Source organism: Puntigrus tetrazona, chromosome 17 (genome assembly GCF_018831695.1).
Source record: "Puntigrus tetrazona isolate hp1 chromosome 17, ASM1883169v1, whole genome shotgun sequence".
Lineage (NCBI taxonomy): Eukaryota > Metazoa > Chordata > Actinopteri > Cypriniformes > Cyprinidae > Puntigrus > Puntigrus tetrazona.
Window position 1 is genome coordinate 9,365,194 of NC_056715.1, and position 26,004 is coordinate 9,391,197.

Consider the following 26,004-nt stretch of genomic DNA (forward strand, 5'->3'; position numbering starts at 1 on the left):
ATCAAACACAGTACAGTCTGGTCAAAACACGTTCGCTCGTAGGTCAGGAAGCCTGGCTTCACACTGGCGCCATCTCGTGTTGAGATGCACAGAGCGTCTCGTTGCGAATAAATTACATTTAATGTGCAAATGGCAAATATATCGCCTATATTATCTCCAAAAGAAATCAAACGTTGTACATTAGTTTTGCAGAAAGTCTCATGAATGTCAGATTGCCTTTTTATTTTTAAATTTGTTCAAAAACATAATGCCAGGGTTCTTGAAACACAAGTAATGCACTTTTTAACAATGTTTTTTTTTTATTGCTGACATTGCTATTACAGTCATCTGCTGTAATGTAAAAATTAACTTCTAACGTTCAAGACCTGTCTGACCTCACCGCGAAGCCGCGCCCACAATTTGCAGCCGTCCTCCAATTAGAACGCGCCTTCTTTTTCATTTCATCCAATCGGAACTCCGTTTGCTGCACAGACGTTCAGTGCATGGATCTCTGATTGGTCGAGCGGCGTTCTGGTGTGACGCTAGGCTTTACGCCGACGTTGGGGGCGGAGAAGGAGGGGCGACTCTAATGGCGCATCGCAGTCCGACTGATCCAGCGCTCCACAAATAAACAACAGCAGTACTTCACGATCTGGCCTAATTTGTGCTTTTGCCAGTTTCACCGCGCTGCAGCCGCGTTTTGCGCTTTTGCTCATTGAGCAAATCGTCTGGGCTTCCTTTTAGCGGTTGCTCGGAGCACAGAGGCCCAGAGGAAAGACGGCGGCTCGGTGAGTGTGCAAACATGTAACCATCTGTTAAATGAACAATGTTTCTGCTCGTAACGGTAGTCATTGAGGGACTGGTTCACCCCGAATTACACGTTCTATCATTATTTACTCACCCCCGTGTTGCTTTAAGCCTGCGTGGTTTTATTTCGGTCGAGGAACACAAAAGATGATGTTAGTCAGAATATTAGGGTCTGACAGCCTCAGTCACCATTGACTTTCAGTGTATCTTTTTCCATACAACGTTAAGTAAAGTGAATGGTGACTCATGTGTCATTATGGTGTCAATCTAAAACATTATTTTGTGTTCGTCTGAAAAAAGTCTTGCAAGTTTGAAACAGCGTGGGAGGGAGTAAATAATTAGGTTTTTTTTAGTATTTCTTGAACTATCCGTGTAATGGTTTCATAAACATGCTGAATAAAGAAGTTGTTCGTCAGAAATGCAACCCCTCAGTTAGTTTGTTTCTATTTATTTTAAATAAACCGTCTTTAGGCTTTTTACTATGGTAACAATGTAAAGCCAAATTAAATAATAGTCCGAAAAAAATACTTTATTCTGCCTTGAAACAATCATTTAAAATCTAAAAATGTTTACATATGTGTTTTATGTTTCATATTTGGTGCATCAGGTGTTTATTGACGGTAGAGTGTCACACATTTTTATGAGCATAACTGTGTACTTACAAAAACTGCATATAAATATCATTTGTAACACAGCATGTTGTAATAATGTTTAAGTAAGACAATATTTAAATGAAATTGATAAGCCTGCTGTATCAATGTTCTGGTACTTACATTTAAACATGAAAAAACAACATCTATAATCATCTTAGCCTAGTAATTTATTAAGTCAAGTAATTTATTGCTGTGTTTACTTTATATAAACCATTTTACAGCACATGTACCATACCCTGAAGTGAAGATATTTAAAAACTATATATTGAAAGCCTTTTCGCTTGAATGATCTCAATCATAGGACTGAAGGCATGTTGTAGATTGTGTACAATAGGATTTTCAGAAAGGTTTTGATCATGTTGATCATTTAGAGGGCTTGGAAATGTATGTATAAAATATGATACTACTGGGTTAAATGTAACACATTATGAGATATTAATCTGTTTCAGTTCCATTGTAGTGTTTAATACAAGGTGTGATATGCACAAATCTTTTGTTTGCTCCTATATGCTGAGATATTGACGCAACCTTTAATTCCTCCATGTTTTTTGTTCTCTATAGAGAATATGTAACAAACTTCAACATGACATCCAGATTTAGTAAAACATATACACGGAAGGGTGGAGAGGCCAGCTCGAAGTTTGACGAGGTGTTTTCAAATAAGAAAGCTACGCTTAGCACCAAATGGGGAGAGACCACCTATAAAGCACAGTTGGGGGTTAAACGGCCCTCGTTCAGGCCAGAGGTTCCTGAGTTGACTAAACGACCCCGCTTTGATGACGACGACAGCTCAGAGGACCCGTTTGGCTTCGATAGCGACGATGAATCAAAAACTGTCACATCAAGAGATACTCCACAATCTGAGACGGGCTCCGAGGCAGCGGGATCCAGAAACGAGCAGTTGAAGACACAGGCGGAAAAGCCCAGTAAGGGTCCAGCCGTGACCGCTCTGGGTACCTCCACCTTGGGAAGCAGCCAGAACATCAGCACCAGGGTGGTTGGTATGAACAGCCCAGGTAGGAAATTAAACAATCAAAAGAGTTTGTTTTGTGGAGCACACTATTCATGCAGAAACATGTTAATTACCGAGACAGATCTCAAAGGGATAGTTCAACAAAAAATAAAAATTCAGTCTTTATTTACTCGCTTCCTTTGAAATGCAGTCTTAATTATTTTGTTCCAAACCTGTATGGCTTTCACAGTCGCTATGTTCACCTCTGAAGGGCTCAATTATACCTGTGCAAAGAATAATATAGTGCCAGTCAGTTATTTTTTCATTCTGAAGTTTTAAAGGAAGTTTTTTTTTTTTTTTTTTTTACATCTAGTCCTCTCCACATATGTACGAACACATATGTAGCAACATATCCGCTCACATATGTTGCATACGTTATGTATGCGATGCTTCTTAAAATGGCACTATAGGGTAACACACATTGTTCAATAAAGTTGTTATTTTTGTTTTCTTTGCACACGAAAAGTATTCCACCGAAGTTACATGGATTATTTTAATGATCACCTTGCTATGTTTCTGAGCCTTGTTCATGTAAGGATCCTTGCTGTCTGTGTAGGGTCAGAGAGCTCTTAAAATGCATTAAAAATATTGTAATTTGTTTCCTGAAGATGAACGAAGGTCTTACAGATTTGGAACGACATGAGTAATTAATTAAAGAATTTTTAATTTTGGGTGAACTAACCCTTTAAACTTTTCATTTTGAAACAACGATAACATTTTTTATAATTTGGCTTTAACATTTTCAAAACACTTAAGATATTTTCAATATCATCATCTCTTATGTACAACCATTTAAAGTTCCCCAAATCCAATTTTTTTTAAAGCTGAACAAAAGACGCTGTAAAAGTAATCCACTGGTTTCATCCTAGTCTGCTAGAGAGACACAATCGCTGGGCGGAAATTCAAGGATATTAAATATATCTTAATTTGTAGGTGACCTGTCCCTTTAAATTCGTGTGTGTGTCTGCAATATAATTACCACATAATGGCTTTGCAGTTTTTAGTTGTTTTTTTTCCAACTCCCGGACAGTCATCATCACGCAAGAAATGATGTCATGACACAATTATTATTGTGCCTGTGCCATTATTTTAATAAGCTCAAGCACTTGGCTTTGGAGTAATTTAGGGTGCTTTATTGGTCTTATTACAGGTTCTAGAATACGACCTAGATCACTTCAGTCAGACCTGTATTATAATGTCTGAGTCATTATGATGACCTCACACCATTGTGCTATGGTCTTTCTGCAGTAGGTTATACTGGTTTTATTCCATGCTGAGGATAGCAGTAGCTCTGCTGAAGTCTTCACTCTGTATTCAGGGTGCTCATGTAAGCACACTAGCATGGACTCTGGGGCTCAGCAGGATATTTTCAGCCATACTTTCCCTCTGCTCTTTAGCAAGGCTAATTACAACCATTAGAGGAGCAGTGAAACAAGGACTCAGGTTGTGATAACCCTCTAAGGATCATAAAACTTCTAATAGCAATAGTTACATCTACATCCGACTGTGGAAACATTTATTATGGGGTTTGAAGGATATGTACTTATTCAAACCTGCATATCTTAGAAAAAACATTTGCGATTTCTAAATTGTGATGGTCACTCTTTTCCATGAAGTTGAAGTGAAGGGGGACTGCTGCTGTCAAGCTTCTAGAAAGATGCAAAAATAAACAATATAGCCATCATAAAGTAGTTCATATGATCAGTGTGCTATATCCAAATTCTTCTAAAGCCATTGTTCACTGAAAATAATTTTTCCCTCTTGAGGGATGCATAAGAAAAAATACAGATTTCTTATTTGTGAATTAGTGGCTCTTTTACCTCCTGTCTTTTTAATGAATTTATATTCTGTTCACAAACTGCTGAATGATTCATTTACAATCCGGTTCTCAAATTCTCACTGCATTCAACAGGGGAAAAAAGAAAGGGTTTGTGAGGGTGAATAAATGATGACAGATGACATTTTGATTTGTGTGTGAACTATCTATAATATGTATTTACATTTGTTTTGTTTGTTTTTTTGTAGCTATGATGACTTCAGCCTCACCTCATGTTCCTGGCACTGTAGGAGCCTGGAGCAGATCCAGTGTCACAGTAAGCAAACCGGTCTCCCAGATCTCCAGCTTAAAAACCCACAGTAGAAACATCTCTGTTGACTGGGACCCTTTCGGGGAGGACTCTCCTCCAGGGGCCGGCGAGGGGAGTTCTACCCAGGCTGGGAACTCTTCTGATGGGTTCAAAGGCTCAGAACAGTGCCCTGCTGAACCTGAACCTCCAGTGGAACCTGTTGACTTTGAGCAGCTTCCGCTTCTTAAACCATCCAACGATAGAGTGTACCGAAGGCCACGGAATAAAGGGATGGATAGTTCAGGATTTGGCGACGTACCATTTCCCGCTGTGAGTTCAACACCAGCCTCTGCGTTGGTGAAGAGCACCACTGCAGGGGTCGCTGGGAGTTCTGAAGTCAAGCCTGCAGGTCGTGGCCGAGTGAGGGATTACACAGTTCTTCATCCATCCTGCGTGTCCGTGTGTAATGTGACCATCCAGGACTCAATGGAAAGGAGCGTGGATGAATATGTCAGTCCAGTGCAAGCTGACATCGGAGAGGCGGGAACCTTCAGGAGGAAAACAGACACACAACCTGCCAAGCCTGCTAGGTACAATATAAACACACTGTCTTGACTTAATGTTGTCCTTTGCTTGATTAGATCTACCACATTGGATTTTGCTTTTCATACTCTCTTTATGATATCTTTTTTAGGTTCAGAACCACTCAGAGCAAAACTAAAAAGGAGACGAAACTGGAGTTTTTTGGCTTTGAGGAGAATGAGGCTCAGGACGCAGATGGAGACGCCACTGCATCCGGCAGCACCAGCTACAAGATCAAATACTTCGGTTTTGACGATCTGAGTGAGAGCGATAGTGAAGATGAGGACAGCTCAGCCGTTAAGGAAAGGAAGAAGAATAAGAAAGCGGCAACGGAAGCTTTGTCAACCAGCGCGGGCAGCCCCCAGATCAACGACTCGCAGGAGAGTCAACAGAGTCAAAGCAGCCTAAGTACAGGTACTCAGAAGCGCTCTTCCTCAATAATGCACGGTTTCATCGTTTCATTAGAGCATGATGGGAAATGTAAACTGAGATTGTGGAGAATGATTATTTGTAGAGCTATCTCTGGATTCGTGATGTCTTTTTTTTTGATCTGTTGTCAGATTCTCAGGAGTCTCTGGATGAGACAGGAGCTACAGGCTCACAGAAGGAACGGCATGGAAAGCAAACCGACAAGTCAAAGGAGATTGGACGCAAGATCTTCAGCGGGCCCAAAAAAGTAAAGCGAAACAGAAACCGTGTAACTTAATTAAAAAGCTTTATTTTAATTTTTAACATAATTTATTTTGTGTTTGTGTGTGTGTTTAATGCAGTCTCCTGCTAAAGCCGTATATAATGCTCGTCACTGGAATCAACCTGAGCCAGAGGAAGTGCCTGCTCCTGCTTCCTCTCATACTGTGCCTGCACCTGTAAGTAAAGTACTCCGTTCACGACCTCTGAACTTCATTCACTAAAGTTTCCTCTGCTGTTGCACATCATAATGTTGTTGTTCTTGCAGAAGGCAAGCGTGTCCAGCAGCAGCAAAGAGACAAACTCCCATAAAGATGATGGAGTGTTTAAAGCCCCGCCACCTCCTCCTAAAGTCATTAAGTCTGTTACTATCCCCACTGAGCCATACCAGGACATCGTCACTGCATTAAAATGCAGGAAGGAGCACAAGGAGGTGAGAACTACACTCTGGGAAATAATTTTAATGATTCTTTTTGAAACCAGTGTTATTTTGGTATTATTTTATTACTTTCGTTAGACATTTTATTAGCCTCTTTTTGTTAGGTTTTGTCATTTTTATATTAGTATTAATTTGACCATTTCTATTTATCTTTTAAAGTATATTTATTTTACTTATAAGTCCAAGTAAATTTAGCACTTCATCTTAAACTTATTTTATTCAATTTAGCTGCCAAGGCATTTCTCATTATCATAAAAAAAATTGTATGTGATATTCTTAATTGATTTTTCGTCTAATCTTTCTTTTCATTTAACAAGAACTAGCTCTTGGTTTTAGATGACGATGCTCTGTTTCTTGTGTGTGTAGTTGTACACCGTGGTCCAACATGTGAAGCACTTTAATGATGTAGTGGAGTTTGGGGAAAATCAGGAGTTCACTGATGACTTTGAGTATCTGGAGACGGGCTTGAAGAGCACACAACCCCTCAACACACGCTGCCTTAGGTGAGGCAAACACTGGACGAAGTATTCTGGGTGCTTCGTTTCACAAATGAGATTTACGTGAACTCTCACTAAAAATAATATGAACTGTGAAAGTGGCTCATTACAACCTTAAATCTTAGGATTAGGAGACACTATTTTTTTCATATTAGTTTTATTTAGAAACAATTATAGTATTAATTTGGGGGTAAAATATAATAATAATAATAATAATAATAATAATAATAATATATGTTAAAATATTAATATTAAAATAAATAGCACTTTTCCCCTTTTTTTTATTTATTACACTGGTATACAGAACAAATTGTGTTTCTGTCTTTAAATAAATGACATATGACATGTCATGTCATTCTATTTCATCTAATGCTACAAACTATTTATGGAGCCCTTTTGCACATTATAATAAAGGTTATCATTAACAACAAAGACCAAACTATTCAAAAATGCTTTTGTTGCTGTGAACACTAAATAACTTGCCTGTGGTAAATGTACTTCTGCCTTATGTTTAGTATGTTTTATTGAAACGCATGTATACGCATGCAAATATGTGTAATGTTAGTTATGTTATATTTTTGGTTTAGTGATTTATTTTATTTATTTATTTATTTTAAGGGGTCATATGATGCGATTTCAAGTTTTCCTTTCTCTTTGGAGCATCACAAGCTGTTAGTGCATAGATAAGATCCCTAAAGCCACTAAGAGATATTCTTTATAAAATGAATGACTTCTTAACACTGATCTATTAAAATGTAAATGACTGATCCACAATCCTGTACAGCTCGTTTAAGCATGCCTCCACTTTTCTGCGTCACAGAGTGGGTTTATTTTCATCTCACTGGCCAAAGGTTTACACAAAGAAAGAAGACTGAGCTATTATTCTGGCTGTAGTGTGGCCATCGCTGCCATGTTCTGGACGCCTTTCTTTTCTTTTTCTTTCTTTCTTTCTTTCTTTTCTTTTTCTTTATTTCTTTCTTTTCTTTTTCTTTCTTTCTTTCTTTCTTTCAACCCCCAGAGGTTTTTTTTTTTTTTTTTTTATTGGCAATATTTATGCTGTATTTAGTTTCAGCTTTATTTTAATCAACACCTGGTCATAGCAACAAAAATAACACTGATGCCCACTGGAACCCCCATATATGTATTTCAGAAAGCATATCTACCCACAAAGGCACATTTGCAGCATAAATCACTAATCCTTTTTTCCTCCTCCTCATTTCTGACTGCAGTATAATCAGTTTGGCCACACGCTGTGCCATGCCAGGTTTCCGCATGCACTTGAGGGCCAGAGGGAAGGTGGCCCAGGTCTTTAAGATGCTCAGTGATGCCCAGCAGCACCCGGTGAGTGTCTGACCCGTCACATAAACACCGACTTTCTTTAATTTACCAACAAACCAACTAATCTGTATAACCAAGCATCCTTCCAAACTGTCACAGCTCTATCATTATAAACACGGCTACAGTGCTGTGTGGAAAACCAGTTTGTTTACTTCATTAGTATACATTAATTGGAGATGTAATCATCTCCGCCGGCAGACAAGGGAGAAATGCAAACAGACGCTGAGCCGTTACTCTGTGAATCTCGTTAGTTCAGTTTACACAGATGGAGCGTGAATGTTTGCCTTGACTCTTTCGGCCTGACTCGAATTTATTTGTGTATTAAAGGATGCTCTGTAAAAATAAACTAAATCCATTTAATGAGTCAAGACAGATGTTTAGAATAAAGCCACTAGAGTAACTTAAGGCCATATCTTCAGTTGAGGATGTTTTTATAATGCATAGTATCATGATTTTTAAAGTTTTGTGGTTTTTGGTTCATGCTGCTATCTATATGATATGTGCTCCTAAATGTTACGGTAAGATATTTAGAGGATTTGTCTCTTCTCCCTCTTTCTCGTCGTTCCTCTGGACCTGGCAGAACCTGGCTCTTTGTACAGCGTCTCTGATGTACATACTGAGCCGAGACCGGCTAAATATGGATCTGGACCGGTCCTGTCTGGAGCTGATGATCAGACTGCTAGAACTGGAGCAGGATGACTCTGTGGCAGACCAGTTAACAGCTAAAGAGATGAGCCGGGTTAAAGAAAAGATCCGCAAACTCTGCGAAACAGTCCACAACAAACATCTGGACCTCGAAAACATCACAGTCAGTGACTTCCGTTTCTCACACCTTTTGATGTTAGAGCCGACACAGAAAACCAATGAATGTTTTAAAAGAAGTGTTCTTCCGTTCACCTTGACTTTGTTCAGACAGGCAGCAAAAATTTGTCTTTTGTTTAGTTGTTTGTAGACTGAAGAGTGAAGAAAGCATAGGAAATCAAATGCAGTCTTTGAAGCGTGATATTTTTTTTTATACGCTTTCCTTTATAAACATTGCATATTTTATCCCTTTCAAAAGTTAGGGTTGTGTAAGATTTTTAAAAAGTAATATTGTGAAATAGCTTTACAGTATTAAATTACTGTTTAATATACATTTTCTTTTGAAATGTATTTTATTCCTTTCCTCCAGTCTTCAGTGTCGCATGATTCTTCAGAAATCATTCTAAAATGCTGATTTGGCGCAAAAGACATTTTCTTCTTGTTCTGCTTAAATTTTCTGGAGATTTTTGTGGTATTCTTTGAGTAGAAAGTTCACAGAAATCACAGCATTAATTGAAATAGCACAGTTACAAAGTTTTGTACAATTCTATGTATGAAAAACATAATGCATCCTTGCTGAATTATTAAAAACGTTCCACTGAAAAAAGGTTTAGTAAGATTTTGTTTGCGTATTCAAGGATAAATAAGTATGTTTTATTTCTGAATTGACAGGCCTTTTAGATAGATGTATCTATTTTATTAGCCATCTCTAAAATTGTTTTTAAAATGGAATGAACCTTTTAAAAATTTATTTTTTGAAACATCTCCAGAAACTTCCTTTTTTTTTTTGTATGCACATCTGCTTCTGTTCTCTAAATTGTGACTTTCTGCATCTCAGACGGGTCACTTAGCCATGGAGACGTTACTGTCTCTGACGTCAAAGCGAGCCGGAGATTGGTTTAAGGAGGAACTGCGCTTGCTTGGGGGACTGGACCACATCGTAGATAAAGGTACCCTAACTGAGTTCATCTGTTCTTGATTAGTACTTTTTTTTTATTTTTAAGGAAATAGCTAAAAGCTCTTTTTTTTCCCCCTCAGTGAAAGAGTGTGTGGAGAACTTGAGTAAAGAAGAAGATAAAGACAGTCTGGTGGCGTCACTCTGGGGAGCGGAGCGCTGTTTACGAGTTCTGGAGAGTGTAAGTGGATATTTAATAAGACAATTATAAAAAAAAAATTTCTTTAAAGCAAGACCTGCAATACTTAATAACCTGCAGTCTTTAACAACATGGACTTTGACTTAACTCTATGTGTATAGATCCTTTTCTGGTGTTAGAGATGCCAGCAGAATGAAACTTATGTAAAACCGAATCAGCTAATTAATAGCTTTAAAAATGGTTACTGCAAGCTCCTTTGACATCCCTTGAGGAAAATGCATGTCATTTCTATGTAGAATTCATTTAAAACCCTAATTCTCTTTAACATCCAGGTAACAGTCCATAACCCTGAAAACCAGGCTTATCTGATTGCCTACAAGGAGTCCCAGCTCATAGTGTCCTCAGCAAGGTGTGTGATGTAGAAAGTGTAGCGTCGCAGTGTTTCTTTGTGCGACAGGATATTCGTCATTCTGGGGTTGTTTTTGTGTGTGTGTAGGGCCCTGCAGCATTGTGAGCAGATGATACAGCGTTACAGCCGAGAGGTCTCTTCATCAAGCTCCGCCCTCCCGCAGAGTAGTCATAGCAACGTGGGCAAGGCCGTGGAGGATTGCATGAGAGCCGTTATCGGAGTTCTGCTCAACCTCACACACGATAACGGTGAGGCTCTGCACGTGACAGACAGAATTTATCCTGTGTTTACCAAATACTACATTTGTAAATGTGGAATGAAGCAATATAAAAGAACTGAAATGGTATAAACATTATGATAGGACTTTGATAACTCTCACATCTCTCTGTGACCTCTCAGAGTGGGGCAGCACTAAAACAGGTGAGCAGGATGGCCTCATACAGACTGCGCTGGACTGCGTTCTGAAGGTCCCACGGTATTTGCCTCAGGAGCAGAGATTCGACATCCGCGTCCTGGTGAGTGTCACGTGACATTTATTACGTAGCCCGGCATCTTGAGTTAAAAATACCAATAAAAATGTTCCAGCGCATAGGATATAACAAAATACCAAAAGCAGTCAAATGTAGATGTTTGTTAACTGGTTCAAATACTCAAAGAAATGTACATACAGCAAGATTTTGTGCCATGTTATTTTTCATGTTTACTTTTTTTAATGCTAACCTTTAAATTCGAATTATACATGAAATGATAACCAAAATCACTTAAGTGATTAGTGGCTCAGGGGAAGATAAGTATGTCTTTATATATATATATATATATATATATATATATATATATATATATATATATTTTATATATATATCATATGATCATATTTTCCAAGGGTGCCAATATTTCACACACACGCATATGTATGCACATACATACACATATATACATGTACATGTATAAATGTATAATCAAGATTATGTATGAACATAAAAAAATCAAAAAAAGTATGTGAGCTGAGTGTGTCTGGGTACACGTGGACCATCCTGAAGTCAGACAGCATATATTAATAAAAGTTAACATGTTATTTTCCACAGGCCTTATGAGTTATAAGAAAGTATGATTGAATTAAGTTAAAACAGTGGGATGTAGTCTTTAGATATTTTTCAGTTAAGCAGTTTATTTAGGTTTTAAGTGAACTATTCAGTTTAGTTTTTATTTAAAGTTTACATTTAACTGAAAATCTAATAAAAGGAAAACAAATGTCAGATAATTCAATAAAAGCAATAGGATAAAAACAAAAATGAATGAGATCTAAGTGCTTAAGTTTTTTTCAGGTTTTCAAAAGCCAGACAGACTTTTAATTTTTAGTTTGGTTTAATGTTTCTTTATTATTATTTCCCCCCTACTGTTAATGTACTCTTTGATCAACTCTCAGTGTTTTTGTGCTCTCTACTACTGAATGGTTCTATGATTTTGTTTAGTATTGACTTTTTGAAGTTTTTGAAGTTCTGGCGTCTTTTTGACGTCAGGATACGTGCCCTGACTCGTGAATGTGCTGATTTTTTTTGTCTGTGCTCAGGGTCTGGGTCTGCTGATAAATCTGGTGGAGTACAGTGCCAGAAACAGACACTATCTGGTGGAGATGGAGCTGGACTTGAGCTACCTGATGGTGACTGAGGTAGACGTGAAGTCAGAAGGAGAGGAGGAGAGAAAGATGGACAAACAGAACGAGGATGAAACAGAGGGCCAAAAGGGACCCACAGCAGCAAAGTCGTCAAATGCGCTGGCTGCTCTGGTTCAGGTGATTGGAGTCTCCACGTTTGGTCTGGGGGAGGGTTTCATTTATTCTTGAATCTGATAACTGTTGTCCGACTGTTTGTCTGTGTAGCTCTTCCTTGAACGGGAACGAGCCGCTGTGTTAGCCGAGGCACAGACTGATGACCTCATAAGTGAGGCGCCCAAATCTCAGGCGGACCAGAGTGGAGAGTGGAAGGAAACATCTGGAGAGATCCAGTGGGTCGCCTCAGAAACCAATGAGACCAACGACACAAATGACAAGAAAGAGGAGGAGGAAGAGGAGCTCGACCTCAATAAGGGTTAGAGCTGCATGATTCTTGTTGTTATTATTTTTTTTTTTTCAAAATTTCACTGAAATGAACTTAAAATACAGGTAAATTGCTATATAAAATGACCAGTTAATCGTAATAATAGCCTGCCTTAACTATATCTATTTTTTTATGTTTATGTAATTTGCTTTAAGTTTAGGCACAATCTATTATGTAAATGTACTGTTTTTCTTTTTTTTTTTCAGCTCTGCAGCATGCTGGGAAGCACATGGAGGACAGCATTGTGGCGTCATACTCCGCTCTCCTGCTTGGGTGTTTATGTCAGGAGAGCCCGGTGAGCATCACCTCTGTTATTCTTTAGTTGCTCCAGAACGCAGCTGGTTGGGTAACTGATTAGTTTTGAATTAAAGGTGCAGTTTGTAAGAAATGGCATTCCGTTAGTGTTGTCAAAAGTGTTGACCTGGTAGTTTGGTACAAAGTCGTCGAAAAAGTATCAGTGTTACCGAGTCAACCCGCTTCTTGATGTGTACATCCTCAGGATTTCTGCGATGCAGAAAACGAGGACGGATTCTCAGAATCCGGTTTAAAAACTGAATGTAGCCCACAGTTTGCGATTCAAATATGAATTCAGTATGTTCTGTGCGCCTGCCGTGATTTCAACATCCGCTGTCTAAATGAGGATAGAAATACCAGCGTCATGTCATACACACACATGTAAAGGTATTCACTGCAACCCGTCAAAATAAAAGTTTGGTTTAGATATTGTGCTAGAAATATATTACCGTTATTTAGAATAACGTATGTTATAGACTTCTGCTTTTAATTGTAAATGCCCTTAATTTACCAAAAAAAGTTTTTACATTTCATTAATTAAAAGACAAAATTTGGGTGAAACTTGTTTTAAAGGTTTTCATAGTGGTGTTAAACCTTTAAACACAGTTTTCAAGAATAGCATTGGTCTTTGTACATTTTGTTTTAGTTTCACTTCATTGACAAAAGGAGTGTGTTCTTCAGTTAGCATGCTTTTGTGTTTTGCTTTGGTACCAAAATTGGTTCCAGGAACTGTGCATTTTCACTGATATCAGGACCGAATATAGAAATGTTGATACCATGACAACGCTACGACCTGTAATGCACATTTCTGAGTAGAATTACTGGCTGTAGCATTATTTTTCAGAGAAACGGCTATATAAACATAACATGTTTGCAAATGTTAAGGAAACGTTATGTTGTTTTTTGGCTTTAGGAAAGTCAGAAGCTTACATACAGCACCTTTTTAAAGCAACTATTTAGTATAGAAGTATTTGGTAGATGTAGCTTTGCCTGTGCGGATGGCTCTTTTTGTCAGTTTTGAACATTTTGGCCACTGCAATTTTTCTGCAAACTGCTCAAGTTCAGTCAGGTTGCCCTTTTTTTTCTTTTCATGTCCACTCACAAATTCAAAATTGAAGTCTGGACCCTGACTCAGGGTATTAATGTTGTTTTTAAGCCATTCCACCAGATTTGGCTTTGTGCCTGGGTGTATTGTCTTGCTGGGAAACAAATCTTCTCCCATGTTGCTGGTCTCTTGAAGGTTTCCCTCACAATTGCGCAGAGAAGTGTCTATTATGGCATGATGCTGTTACCTCCATGATCCGCAGTGAGGATGGTGTGTTTCTGATGCTGCTCAGTGTGTAGCTTACACACATTACGTTTAGTCTGATGGCCAAAAACTTGATTTTGAACTCGGACTCCTCCGCTGCATTGAGAGTCTTATGAAGACTCTAGCTGAGATGTCATATGACATTTTTAAGGGCATCTTTCTCCGTACCTTTTCCCATGAAGCTCTAAGCACTACATTTCTGCATGGTCCCTCGCATCTTTTCTTTCTTGTAGCTCCCTCAGGGTCGTAATGAGTAGATTTACAGCTTTGCCAATACTTTTTCTATTTCTTACCTGATCTAACAGTACTCCCAGGGTTATTCAATGATTTAGAAATTTTCTTGTATCCATCCCCTGCTTTGTGCTTCTCTATTACCTTTTTCACGGAGTAGCTTGGAGTGGACTTTTCATCTTCTAGGTGTATCTTCTGCCTCAATAATGGGGAAGAAGATTCACCAGAAGTTGAACCTTGCAGATAAAGGGGTTTTTATACTAGAGGTGTTTTATACTTTTAATCTTCAGCAAAGATTCATTAAATTGACGTTTAATTTGTAATGTTACAACTATCTATTCTAATCTAAATTGAACATTTTATTTATCAAAGAAACTGAAAATAATAATTCCAAAATACTGTATTAAAGGCTGCTAAAAGATTCAGTAATGTTGTAATATTTTACATAATTGCTTTTTTTTTTTTTTTTTTTACAATATTTTTGATGGGAAAAAATTACTGCTAAAAAGTAACCTATTCCTGTTTTGTTAATGTATTTAATTAAAATATTTAATAAAATAATTTTAACCTAAAATGTAAATAAAATCCATCTTTTCTCCCTCTTTCTCAGATGAATGTGAACACCGTACGGGAGAACCTTCCCAAGGGAGATTTCTCTATCATGAGTGAAATGCTAAAGAAATTCCTTAATTTCATGAACCTGACGGTAAGTACAAACTTAGGTAAAAGATCTGGCAACGTTGCATTCCACATTTAAAAACGGCAAGTGTTACATTATTTTACTAACCAATGGCAACAAAAGCAAACTTGTAATAATTTATAGTGTAAATTAAACTTGTAATGCAGTATACAATGTAATTGTAATGCAAATTCTTTAGTACATATCAGTTTGCTTGTATGCAAATGGCATCCAAATGTCATTTCAGTGGCCCAATCAGAGTGTTTCTTGGCTGTGTTTAATGCATGCAGTGTAATGTCAGGAGTAGGGGGCCACTGATGTTATAAAATCACGTCCGGCCAATGACGTTCAACTTCTCTGTTCTTTCCCGTCGTCAGTGTTCTGTTGGAACCACAGGACAGAAATCTATCTCACGGGTGATTGATTATTTGGAGCACTGTTAGCAGAGGTGTCGCAGTTCCCCCTCTTCCGTGGGATAAATCTGGACCTGGCAACGTGCCTTAGGCCCTTCAGGACAAGAGGCAGCAGATTACGGCGGTAAAGGTGGTTAAGCGTTGCTACGGTCACGTCACCCGAGTTGCTCGCTGCGAGACTTTCGTGTTTCGTTTGGTTTTCCCGTTTCTCACTTTCTTTTTGTTTGTTTTTACATTGTGTTTTCAAATGCTGTCTCTTTCTTTCATGCTCACACATGTACACACACACACACACACTCGGCTTGCATAATGTTTGGCTCTCGAAGCACTGATCCTCATGTAAAACAAACTAAAGCTGTTTTGAAACAAAGGAATGATTTTAAGCTGGTCGTCCGTGTTTGTAGTGTAAAGCTTTACACTAAACCTAGTAAGTTATTGATATTTCAAACACCGAAGGGCTGAGGCTTTGTTCAGACTTCACGCGAACCCGCTTTTCAAATTTCGACGTTTTAGGACCGACTGTTTACACGTGATGCTTGTTCAAACGGCGCAGTCAGTGTCTGCCGTATCTGCATCAGTAAAGATGATCCCAAGAGAATTTTGAGACTTGTAGAAACTGGAAACTTTTACTTCTGCATTTTACGCATTCGGGAGTTTATCCTTTATGGTTTTGATTTTAATGCATATGCTCACCAATTCTGAATTCATTTGGTCAGAAACACAGTAAAAACTGTAATATTAGGAGTTATTATTACGATTCAAAATAAGTGTGTTCTGTGTGAATGCATAATGTAATTGTAAAGCTGAATTGTCACCAATCAAATATCGCACCCACACTTTTGAACGGCAGTATAAATTACAAAACTTTTTGAGCAGAAAAAAAAACCTGTTGCTGTTAGTCTGAAGAAAGCTTAAGATGCCTAATGAACCAAAGACAAATACCTTGTTCTAAAAACAAACTAGCGTTCATCAAATTAAGGTGAATTTACCTGATTTTTAAGAATCACGGGAATCATGTAGTTCTTAAAGTGTGCTTTTTAATTCTGAGATGTTTTTTGATCATTCATTGTTTGTTTTTTTTCACATATACTGAAACCAAGCTATTATGTTTGATTTCTTTTAAAAAAAAACTACACACTAAGCAAAAGTTTTGATGATTTGTATCTGGATACCTAGGAAAGAATTTAATTTTTTTTATGCTTTCTGGCTTATTTTCATTGCTTCTTTGATCATCCACTGGCTTCTCTAGTTTTAATTCTTCTTTGTGTGAAGAATCACCATGTCACCTTTTTTTTTGATTAAACAAAAATAATAATAAACACAAAATTAAGTTTTTGTTTAATTTTTTATGTTTCTTTATTTAGTTTTGTAGACCGTGCTGTGAGCTCCATTTTAATGTTAAAAATAGACAGCACTTGAAAATAGTTTGGAAGTGTTTTAGCGGGTTCATGAATGACTTCATCAAAATGCTCATCCTCTGTTAATTTAATTATACTCTTAATATAATGAAACAGCTGAAATGTATTGTTTTATAAATTTATGAATTGTTTTATTTACTTTTTTGAAGTGGTTCAGGAAAATGTTTTTCATCCCGTTTATGTCTGCAGAATGGCTGGAAGCTGCTGAAAATTCTTAGAAAAAAAAACAAAAACAAAATAGTGCATCCTTCAGAATGAAATAAAGCAAAAGTGTCCTCTATTCCTTTCAGATCTTTGCTGAAGCAGAGCCATATGGAGTAAAGCTTGTTCTATTTTGTAAAACTAAAGCAAGTTTTACGATAAGTTAATTTACAGATCTGACTTTTTTTTTTTTTTTTTTTTTAATTTGTAAATATTTCTGTACATATTTGATGTTAGACTGCTAGAATAATTTCACCAAATTTTCTTTATTTTATACTTTACCCCCTTTATTGCATTATTTTAGATAAAGTTAAAGTACAATTACAAGAAATATATAAATATTATATATATATAAATATATATATTAAAGGAAGCAATTTGTACCATTTTCCAAGATGTTGTCTTTGGTTACAATGTAAATAATTTTACCTTGAATAAATACTTGCTACTTTCAGTACTCGTTGACTGTTTTGATTCCAACAAGCCGCATTCTTGAAATTTGTTAGTTTGTAACCACAACTGCTTGAATGCAACTTTAAGTCAATATTTGTTATCTGTTATCAGCATCGGTATAGATATGGATTTGTCCAATCACATGCTCTCTAGCCCAAGTATACCACCTGCAACTTTCAAGGCCTTTAATTTTTAAAATTTCATTTTAGTCTAGAAACACATTTATGTCTTTCTCTCTGTAAAGGAATTTTTTTTTTTTTTTTCCATACTTCCTGCATGCCGACATTTTCAAGTCCTTTTTCTTCTTTAAAAAAAATAATAATTTTGAAAGTGTCATGCCGGGACTGTATTCATGGCAACAGTGATAAATGACCAAAAAGAAATGTCATTCACAACTGAAAAGCAAAATCTCTCGTGGCAGAAGATCATATCTTGTGATCTCCGCGCGATTTTTGTCTTTAATGTGCTCAAGGTCTGTGTATAATGTGCCTTCATATATATCGTGACGGCTCAACTTGAAGGTCATGTGCTTTTATTGACGCTCTATATTTTCTTTTCTAAAGCACATCTGTTTGAAACAGATTTTCTCTGCTTCTGTCACCGTTCTTATTTCCCAAACAGCAGTCTGTTTCACCTTGTGACATTCTCGGTTTTATCATGTTCTGTTTGGACAGTTTCCACAGCTGCTTTCCAGGAGAGGGCACTACGGCTCAGGTTCACGTCTAGAATATGATTTTTTTTTTTTTCTTTGCTAAACTGCTGATGGCTGATCTACTTGCCGTGAAGAACTTTTTTAAAAATCGTGTCGTCTGCCTGCTGACTACAACAGCGATCGCGATTTCCGCTATTCCACCTATTCGGAAGGGTTTTACGAGGAACAAACAAAAAAGTAGTTTGCTTAAGAAGCTAGAACCCCTCCAATCCCATTTGAGACGTTTGTTGGTGTTTAAAATGCTTCCAGCTGGCAGTGCTGTAGTTCAAGGCTCCTGAACCCGATCTTCGTCTTCTGAAAGCGTTAAGTCCTGACAGATCTCTCCCCTGTGCTCAAGGAGCTCTTCTTTTCCTTCCACATCGCTGCGCAGAACGAAGAGGTCGAGGTTACTGCGTGACGCTCGGCTGCAGGACCGGTTTGGATCTGATATTGCTCTGCAAGGCCAGAGGCTTGTTCTGCCCTGGTTCTCACTGGAGGGTCACTTACTCTGGGGTTCAACAGTGTAAATTCTCCCAGGCGCTGTTCTCTGCGAATTTAAAAATCTCTACGGGGAGTAGCTCCTGCGCTTTCGTGTCAAAGCGATGACTCGTGTAGATTTTCAGAGCTCTGTCAGGCACGTATTTGTCTGAAATCTTATTATGTAGGGTGATGTCAGGTAAAATGGGGGCGGATAAGGATGGAGTGTTACGGTTCTAACATTCAATATCCAGACACTCTTGACTCTTCTAGCAGGCTATCTTGACATTCCACAAAAAGTTAGCTTGTTAATGCTATTTCTTTTAAGACGAGCAAAATCAGTACACTACATATTACATAAAAAGAACCTAAGTATTAATATAATTCTAAGTAATTGCACTACTTTACAATTGTTAAGCTATTTATTTGCTAGGCAACTGATGCAGCTTGAGACACGTTAAAGGGTTCGTTTACCCCAAATTCAGAAAATTCTGTCAGTAATTGGTCATTAAAAATCTTTGGAACACAAATGAAGGTATGTTTGATTAAATTCAAGAACTTTCTGACCTTGCAGTGCTGATCAAGGTCAAAATAGTCCCATGTGACGTCAGTGGTTCGACCTCATTTCAATAAAGCTGCGAGAATACCTTTTGTGCGCAAAGAAAGTTCCAGTTCTGACTTGGATGTGTTGAAATCGCTTTTTTTTTTGCACACAGAAAGTATTGTTGTAGCTTTATAAATTTGAGGTTAAACCAATCATGTAAAATGGACTATTTAAAAAAAAAAAGTTGCATGGCAGAATGTCAGAAAGTTTGTTTCTTTATCAGAACAGTCGAATTCAACATTTGCTTGCCAGTGGTAATTTGCAGTGAATGGGTGCCGTCAGAAAGCGAGTTCAAGCTGCTAATAAGAAGATTGCAATGATCCACAAATAATCCACATGACTCCAGTCCATTAACTAACGTCTGATGAAGCAAAAAGCTGCGTCCGTGTTCTGTTGTCCTCTCGCATTAAAATCATACTCATTTAGAACTGTCTTAATGTGATGATGATTGTTACATAAAGAAACATAAAACAAATGAAAAATAAAATACCGTAATACGCATAAATTGTAACCAAAGCAAAGCCTTTGTTTTGCTCAGTATGTGATTCAACATTAGTGCCGACTGAACAAGTGGCCCTGCTGCTATAATATCCTGCATGAACGGAGAGAATACTATTCGACTAAATCAGTGTGTTCATATTTGGGATTTATTTTTTGAAATCAAATTAAAGCCTCACCGAGCTGGGGTTTGATTTGATGCGACGTTTATGAATTCCAAAATTCTCAAGAGATAAATACAAAATGGTTTTGTATCAATTATAGGTTTTTGTTTCCGTTTATTAATGAATTGTGAATGCTTCATAGGAATTAACTGGAAAAAAACGGGTGTTTTTTCTCCATAGGCAAAAGAGAGTCAATCGCATGTATTAAAAGCAAGCTATCACACGAATGCTGTAAACGCAGATCTGATGAACAGTATATATAAATCAGAGATAAGAGTGCAGTTTGGCTGTGGGTGCAGACTCCTGACTGATCAAGCTGTTAAACAGCTGTCAATCACAGTTTGTTTTGTCTCTCATTTAGTTTGCGGTGTCTTGCAGTCCACTCTCTGATCACTAGGGGAGCTGTTTCATTCAGTTTTGAGTTTAAGATTGTAAACCTGAAAATAAACGTAGCCTATAGTATGGCGCTATTTATGATTTTATGACTTGTAAAATAAGACTCGGATGATCAGGTGTCAAGGTGCTGCTTGGATCATTTCAAATCATGTTGGAGAACACGAGTAAAACAAAAGGAACTGTTATAGCCTAGTGATAATATAATTATTTTATAAATTGGCAAAACACATGCATTTTCATTGGCGATTTCAGAATTTATAGACCCCACTCTATTTTCAAGTTGAGTTGTATTAGTTTCTGTCTGATGCCTGTTGAATGAGTGGGAATGAAATGAAACCGAGCAGCAAATTGAAACCTTTAAGGGCTGATTGAACACTGATCCGTGGGCAGATCTCATATTTTTATGTAATAATTAGAGTTTACATTGAAATGAGGAAAGCAGGTCTTGCATCAGCAACAGGAGCAGAATCATATTAATTGTCCGGCCTTTCTGTGCGTGTCTAATGAAGACTGCAGAGCCTCCCCAAGGACCACAGAGGGAATGAAACATGAGTTGCAGCTGCTTAACAGGTGAAGCTTGTGTGTGTGTGTGTGTGTGTGTGTGTGTGTGAGCGAGAGAGAGAGAGAGAGAGAGATGGAGCTGTCTGCTGTTTGTCCTGCAGGAGGGAATAAATCAGAGCAGCCTGGCGATGAAACTTTAATGAAGAAACAGAAACAGACTCACTCGGTCCAACCTTATCATAGCCATCTTTCTTTCAGCCTGATTTAATCACTCATTCTGACCATCCTTGTTTTATCTATCTTTTTTGGACATGAGTAAAAGATGTTAAATATGAGACTCCCATGGTGCTCAAAAGTAGGTCTTGATGTTTTCTTCGGGTATATTATGTACTAAGCTATAGGTTACTAAAACAAAACATTTATTTTTTTTGTCAGGACCATAGCCTACCCTGTGAAAATTCAGCTCAGACTGGTTTCTGGAACTGTTATTTATTTATTTATTTATTTATTTTTTTATAAGAAAATTGTCAAAAATACTATAGTAATTCATAGTAAATGCTATAGTGTTTCATTGCTATAGTGTTTATTAACAAAGTGTTATAGTTCAAATAGTATTTACTATGAATTACATTTTTTCATTGTCTGGCGAGGAACACATACTAGAAACATCTTCTCTGCTGAAAAAAAAACAGCTAAACCCAGCCAGCCGACATAGGCTGGTTTTAGCTGGGGGGTTTTTCTCAGCAGGGAAGATGTTTCTAGTATGTGTTCCTCCCCTAAGCCTGGTCTTAGCTGGTTTAAGCTGGTCAGCAGGCTGGTTTTAGAGGGGTTTTGGCCACTTCCTTTAATGGCCAGGCTGGGAGACCAGCTTAAACCATCTAAGACCAGTCAGCCAACCTAGGCAATTTTTAGCTGTTTTTTTTCAGCTATAAAAAATCTAAATTTGACCAAAAAAAAAAGTAATTTTTCCATATTCTATGTCAACTGTTAAATTTAGAAACCACCCATAAAAGAATCTCTTTTGAGTTGTTTATTTCGATGTCTGAGTCAGTTCACGATTTAGATTCAATGATTCACACAGCTGTCTCACAAACTGAATCACTTTGAGCAGTTAATTAAAGTAAACGGCACGCCAACAGCAAAATATATTTATGAAATCAGTCACACAAGGGATAGAGTGGATACTTACCTAACATTACCATTAACTAAAAAAAACCTAAAAATGCATCCCATCTTTTGTCAGCGATGAGGACTGTCTATACTAAGACCTGAGGCATCCAGGTAAACAACATTTTTCAACAAATAGACATATTTGGACTCATGTGGTACCGTGTAAATACCACGGTGCTTTGGCTGCCTTGGGCAGGTCGCTAATGGAATAACATGTAGCCTATATAATATTTGGGTCTGTGTTTTTAGTGGCTGTGAAAGATCTGTTTTTTATTGATTTAACTAGAGCATTAAGCCTAGTTATACTTATTGATAGTCAAAATGTACTCCTACTGCTTCTAAAGTGTTGATTAATTTTTACTCAGCTTGTTAGAACTTTCTTGCTGTTTTATTGAAGGATACATACAATATTGATGAGTATGTTTTGGCTTAAACTTCATGTCTGGTGTGCACTTACGATGCTTTAAAATGCCGCCTAGGTAGGCAGTTCATTAAGTTTTGGAACGGATCTGCTTTATTCCAACTCGCTGCATAACGAGTTATCTGACCACTCACCACTGGAATACTGCATTCCAAAATACCGAATTTTAAACCGCAGACATCTAAAGATTCAATACATAACCATACTAGTGAAATATTAATGCCGACGCCTGAGTAGAATGAAGCAGAACTGAGCAAGTTGGTCCAAGCCGATATGCTCGTATTGTCTGTCCAGAAAGCATAGCTTTGGTTTCCTGCTTCATTTGAAGCTCTGTAGCAGATAAATATCTTCATATCAAAGTCTCACAGGCTTAATCATAAAGGAGAGAGCTCTTCCATGACCTGCTCTGCTTGTAATAACCCGCTCTCTATCAGAGATGTCCATCACACTTTGTGCGTGTGTGTGGCTGTACATGAACTGAAAGCCATGATGTGTGTGAATAACTAGGTTTGTATGGATATGTGCATGTCTTTCAGTGCATGCAGGTATTTAATAGCATTATACGTGACTGATAACTCACCCTTATTATGACCCTCTGCTCAGCTTTTGTTGCTTGGCAGCAAGAGATCCTCTGGGATCCATTGAAGTAAACCATAATAGAGCAGGGATGCGCATGGTGGGGACTTTCCATTTACTTCTTTTGTTTTAATATCGAACTAATTATATTTTCTATCTCCTTACCCTCACACAAACATTTTTATGTTTTCATTAAGATGCTATTTACTGTGTTTATTAAGCTGTTTTCCTTGTGGGTAATGTTGGCTGCTCCTCACAATATAGATAATTTCAGGTTTCGCTATCCTTGTGGGAATACTTGGTCCCTAGAAAACGCAAAAATGAACAGGCTTATTCTCAAATGAAGGGGTGCCAGAAGACAGAAGGACAGAGAAAGAGAGGTTAATAGGTTGTATTGATCTTTGCCACGTAGTGTGTGTATTACTGATGGGAATTCAATCGGAAAAGAATATTTTCTATCTTACTCTTTTGCTTTTGTCATTCGTATGGTAGTCAAACCGCGCTGCCTTACTCTTTGCCTTCTTGTATGTCTGTTTTAATGAAGTGTGTACAGGGGTGTACTGGGGCGAGCTGTCACATTTTTTTGCTTCTCAGAATTTTTTCTAAAGTTTTTGAAAGTCAGTTTCTGTATAGACTATACATTATTTAATATATCATTCACTTTTCCCAGAAAAAAAATTGTTTGTAGAACACTCGTGTGCTACCTTACAAAATGTTGGCAGGAGTAATATTTTACTGAATGTTTATAAAGAAATTAATACTTTTATTCAAGTGAGACATTTATGATGTTGCAAAGATTTCTTTTTCAAATAAAAAATCATTTCTCTCTCTCTCTCTCTCTCACTCTCTCTCTCTCTTTTAAAAATAACATGGTTTCCACATTATAATACTAATACATTTTATCTATTATTATAAATCTAATAAAAGTTACATCTACCCCAACCCTTACCTGAACCTCACAATAATGCAAAAACAATAATTGCAAAACAAACAAAAAAAAAACGCTTTATTGGTTTGCACACACACCCAGTAGTTATGTCTGTATCCCTAAGCAGCATAGCAGGCAGTAACAGCATTGTTGCCTAGTCCATGGTTTTGTACACAATTGTTCTACGTTTAAACTGCTGCTGCTGTGTTTTGGTTTTGTTTTTTTTAGACCAAGTGTTGAAGTGAACCCAAATCCTCTGGTATGTGATTTCTACGGAGCAGGATCCCTAACCCAGAATGCAGTTTGCCTTGTTTAGGCCATGAATGGGTTTTTAGTAGCAATTACGCATTTCTTTTATACAGATAGGGCAACCCTGGTTGGCTGTAAGTCGTTACAATCAAAACCTGTAAAAGGTAATATTTAAAAACATTCATTTTAAATGTAAAATAAACGGGAAATACAACTTTATATGTTTGAAGAATAGCATTGTGCTATTTTCAATTAGTTTCTCTTTGTTAGGTATCTGGCAGTGTGCTTGTATATTTGTAATCATTCCATCGCACAGCTTGCCACGTAGTAGATTTTTTCCCTGTGTCTCACTCCTTTCTTTTATTAATTTGATCAGCTGCTCCTGCCAGCTCCCTCGTTACTTCCTGTACCCACGAGCCCCCCTTCATCTGTGAGTCACCCGTTCCCAATGGAGACTACTGGCAACCCTGGAGCGTAGAAAAAAGAGAGAGAGAGAAGGACAGGAAGCAAACAGCAAGCTATATGACAGAGGGAACAACAGGGTTTTTGTGAGCACAGCTTAAAGAGGGCTATCACTGGAGGAGAGCAACACACAGTGGACAAGTGCAGGAAAAATGAACACTGTAGAACAAGGGCCCTGGAGATAGAGAAAGGCAGTAATGAAGAGAGCAACAGGGGGATAGGAAGAGAGGAATCTCCTCCTCAGTTCCTAAAGAGTGTGTGATCTCTGAGAGAGCGGTCAGAAGTGTGTGTGTGTGTGTGTGTGTGTGTGAGAGAGAGGGGGCAGTATTAGAGGATCTTTGAAGTAGAGGGGCGTTTGAAGAATCTGCTAGCCCTCGGCTGTGTTATATAGTATTCACAAGGAAAATAATCCTTGGAGCGCACTATGTAGGGGAGACTGGACATATTTTTACATTTTCCTTCATTACTTGAAGACTATGTGTCTTCATGTGTCTCTACATGAGGTAACAGTGCCTAAACTAAGCTTTGGGGCAATTTGAACACTCTATCTTAAATAATAATACAACTTATATTATTGCTTTAATATAATAATATTGGTATAGTTTTTCGTGATGCTAATTTTATCTGTTTTAACCATATATCCAATCAACAAGCAATGGACAGAACCAAGTCCTTCCCCCACTTTTTTTTTCTTATTCAGTTATGTGTTTCACTTGTCTGCAAGATGTTGCTACTTACTCTGCATTGCCAATGGGAGAAGACAATGACAATGGGAGAAACACATTTCAAAATAAGAGTCTTTACATCAGGGCAGAGATACACAGACAAGGGGAACACAAGCACAGCAGTCTGGGGTGGCATGCCCTCTAAGGCAGTTCGTGGGCACTCTAGCTGGCGATCATAACATAGCCCCCTCCTTCCAGACACTCCTAACTGGGGACAGGTTAGGGACCAGGAGAGAGGCAGAACTGGGGCACGATGGAGGGCTAGGACCATGTAGAAGGGGCCTAGCACCTGAGGCATGGGACAATGGCAATCCTGGAGGATGGTGCCTTAATGGACCTGAGCCATAGAGCAGAGAAAGAGCTGGGAGCAAGGACGGTGCAGGCTCAGGCTGGGCAAGAACCCTCCGGCACCCTCTGAGTGCAGATTCAGGGTGAAGCTTTTTTCAGGCGGCCTCCAAGGCCCCAAATAAGAACCATTTCTGTTGGAGAAGCTGTAGTGAGAAGTGACTCCTCTGAAGTATCTACGGTAGAAGCCGACACCTCTGGGGGGTCTGCAACCACTGGAGATATCTCTAGAGGATCTACAGCATAGGCGACACCTCTAGAGGTTCTTGTGCAGACTTGTGGGCAGATAAGGCTTCTAGAGCAGACTCGTGGACAGATGAGGCCTCCGAGGTGCAATGA

General features: G+C 38.0%; 1 protein-coding gene across 1 annotated transcript; it reads left to right on the plus strand.

Annotated features, from left to right (window-relative positions):
- The first annotated feature begins 50 nt into the window (after positions 1-50).
- Positions 51-17,042, plus strand: wapla (WAPL cohesin release factor a). The gene is made up of 20 exons (XM_043263095.1): positions 51-767; positions 2,001-2,455; positions 4,477-5,107; positions 5,212-5,513; positions 5,660-5,775; positions 5,870-5,965; positions 6,055-6,219; positions 6,592-6,728; positions 7,952-8,063; positions 8,641-8,868; positions 9,700-9,811; positions 9,900-9,997; positions 10,288-10,364; positions 10,452-10,612; positions 10,764-10,879; positions 11,935-12,156; positions 12,244-12,451; positions 12,667-12,755; positions 14,905-15,000; positions 15,351-17,042. The coding sequence occupies exons 2-20, from the start codon at positions 2,023-2,025 to the stop codon at positions 15,414-15,416; spliced, it is 3,465 nt and encodes a 1,154-aa protein (XP_043119030.1). The 5' UTR covers positions 51-767; positions 2,001-2,022; the 3' UTR covers positions 15,417-17,042.
- Positions 17,043-26,004: the final 8,962 nt, after the last annotated feature.

What these genes read in the sequence shown, in the direction of transcription:
- wapla (XM_043263095.1), top strand. Translation starts at nt 2,023, where the DNA reads ATGACATCCAGATTTAGTAAAACATATACACGGAAGGGTGGAGAGGCC. An exon ending in GGTTGGTATGAACAGCCCAG is followed by an intron (nt 2,456 to 4,476) that starts GTAGGAAATTAA and finishes GTTTTTTTGTAG; the next exon opens with CTATGATGACTTCAGCCTCA. An exon ending in TGGACCTCGAAAACATCACA is followed by an intron (nt 8,869 to 9,699) that starts GTCAGTGACTTC and finishes TCTGCATCTCAG; the next exon opens with ACGGGTCACTTAGCCATGGA.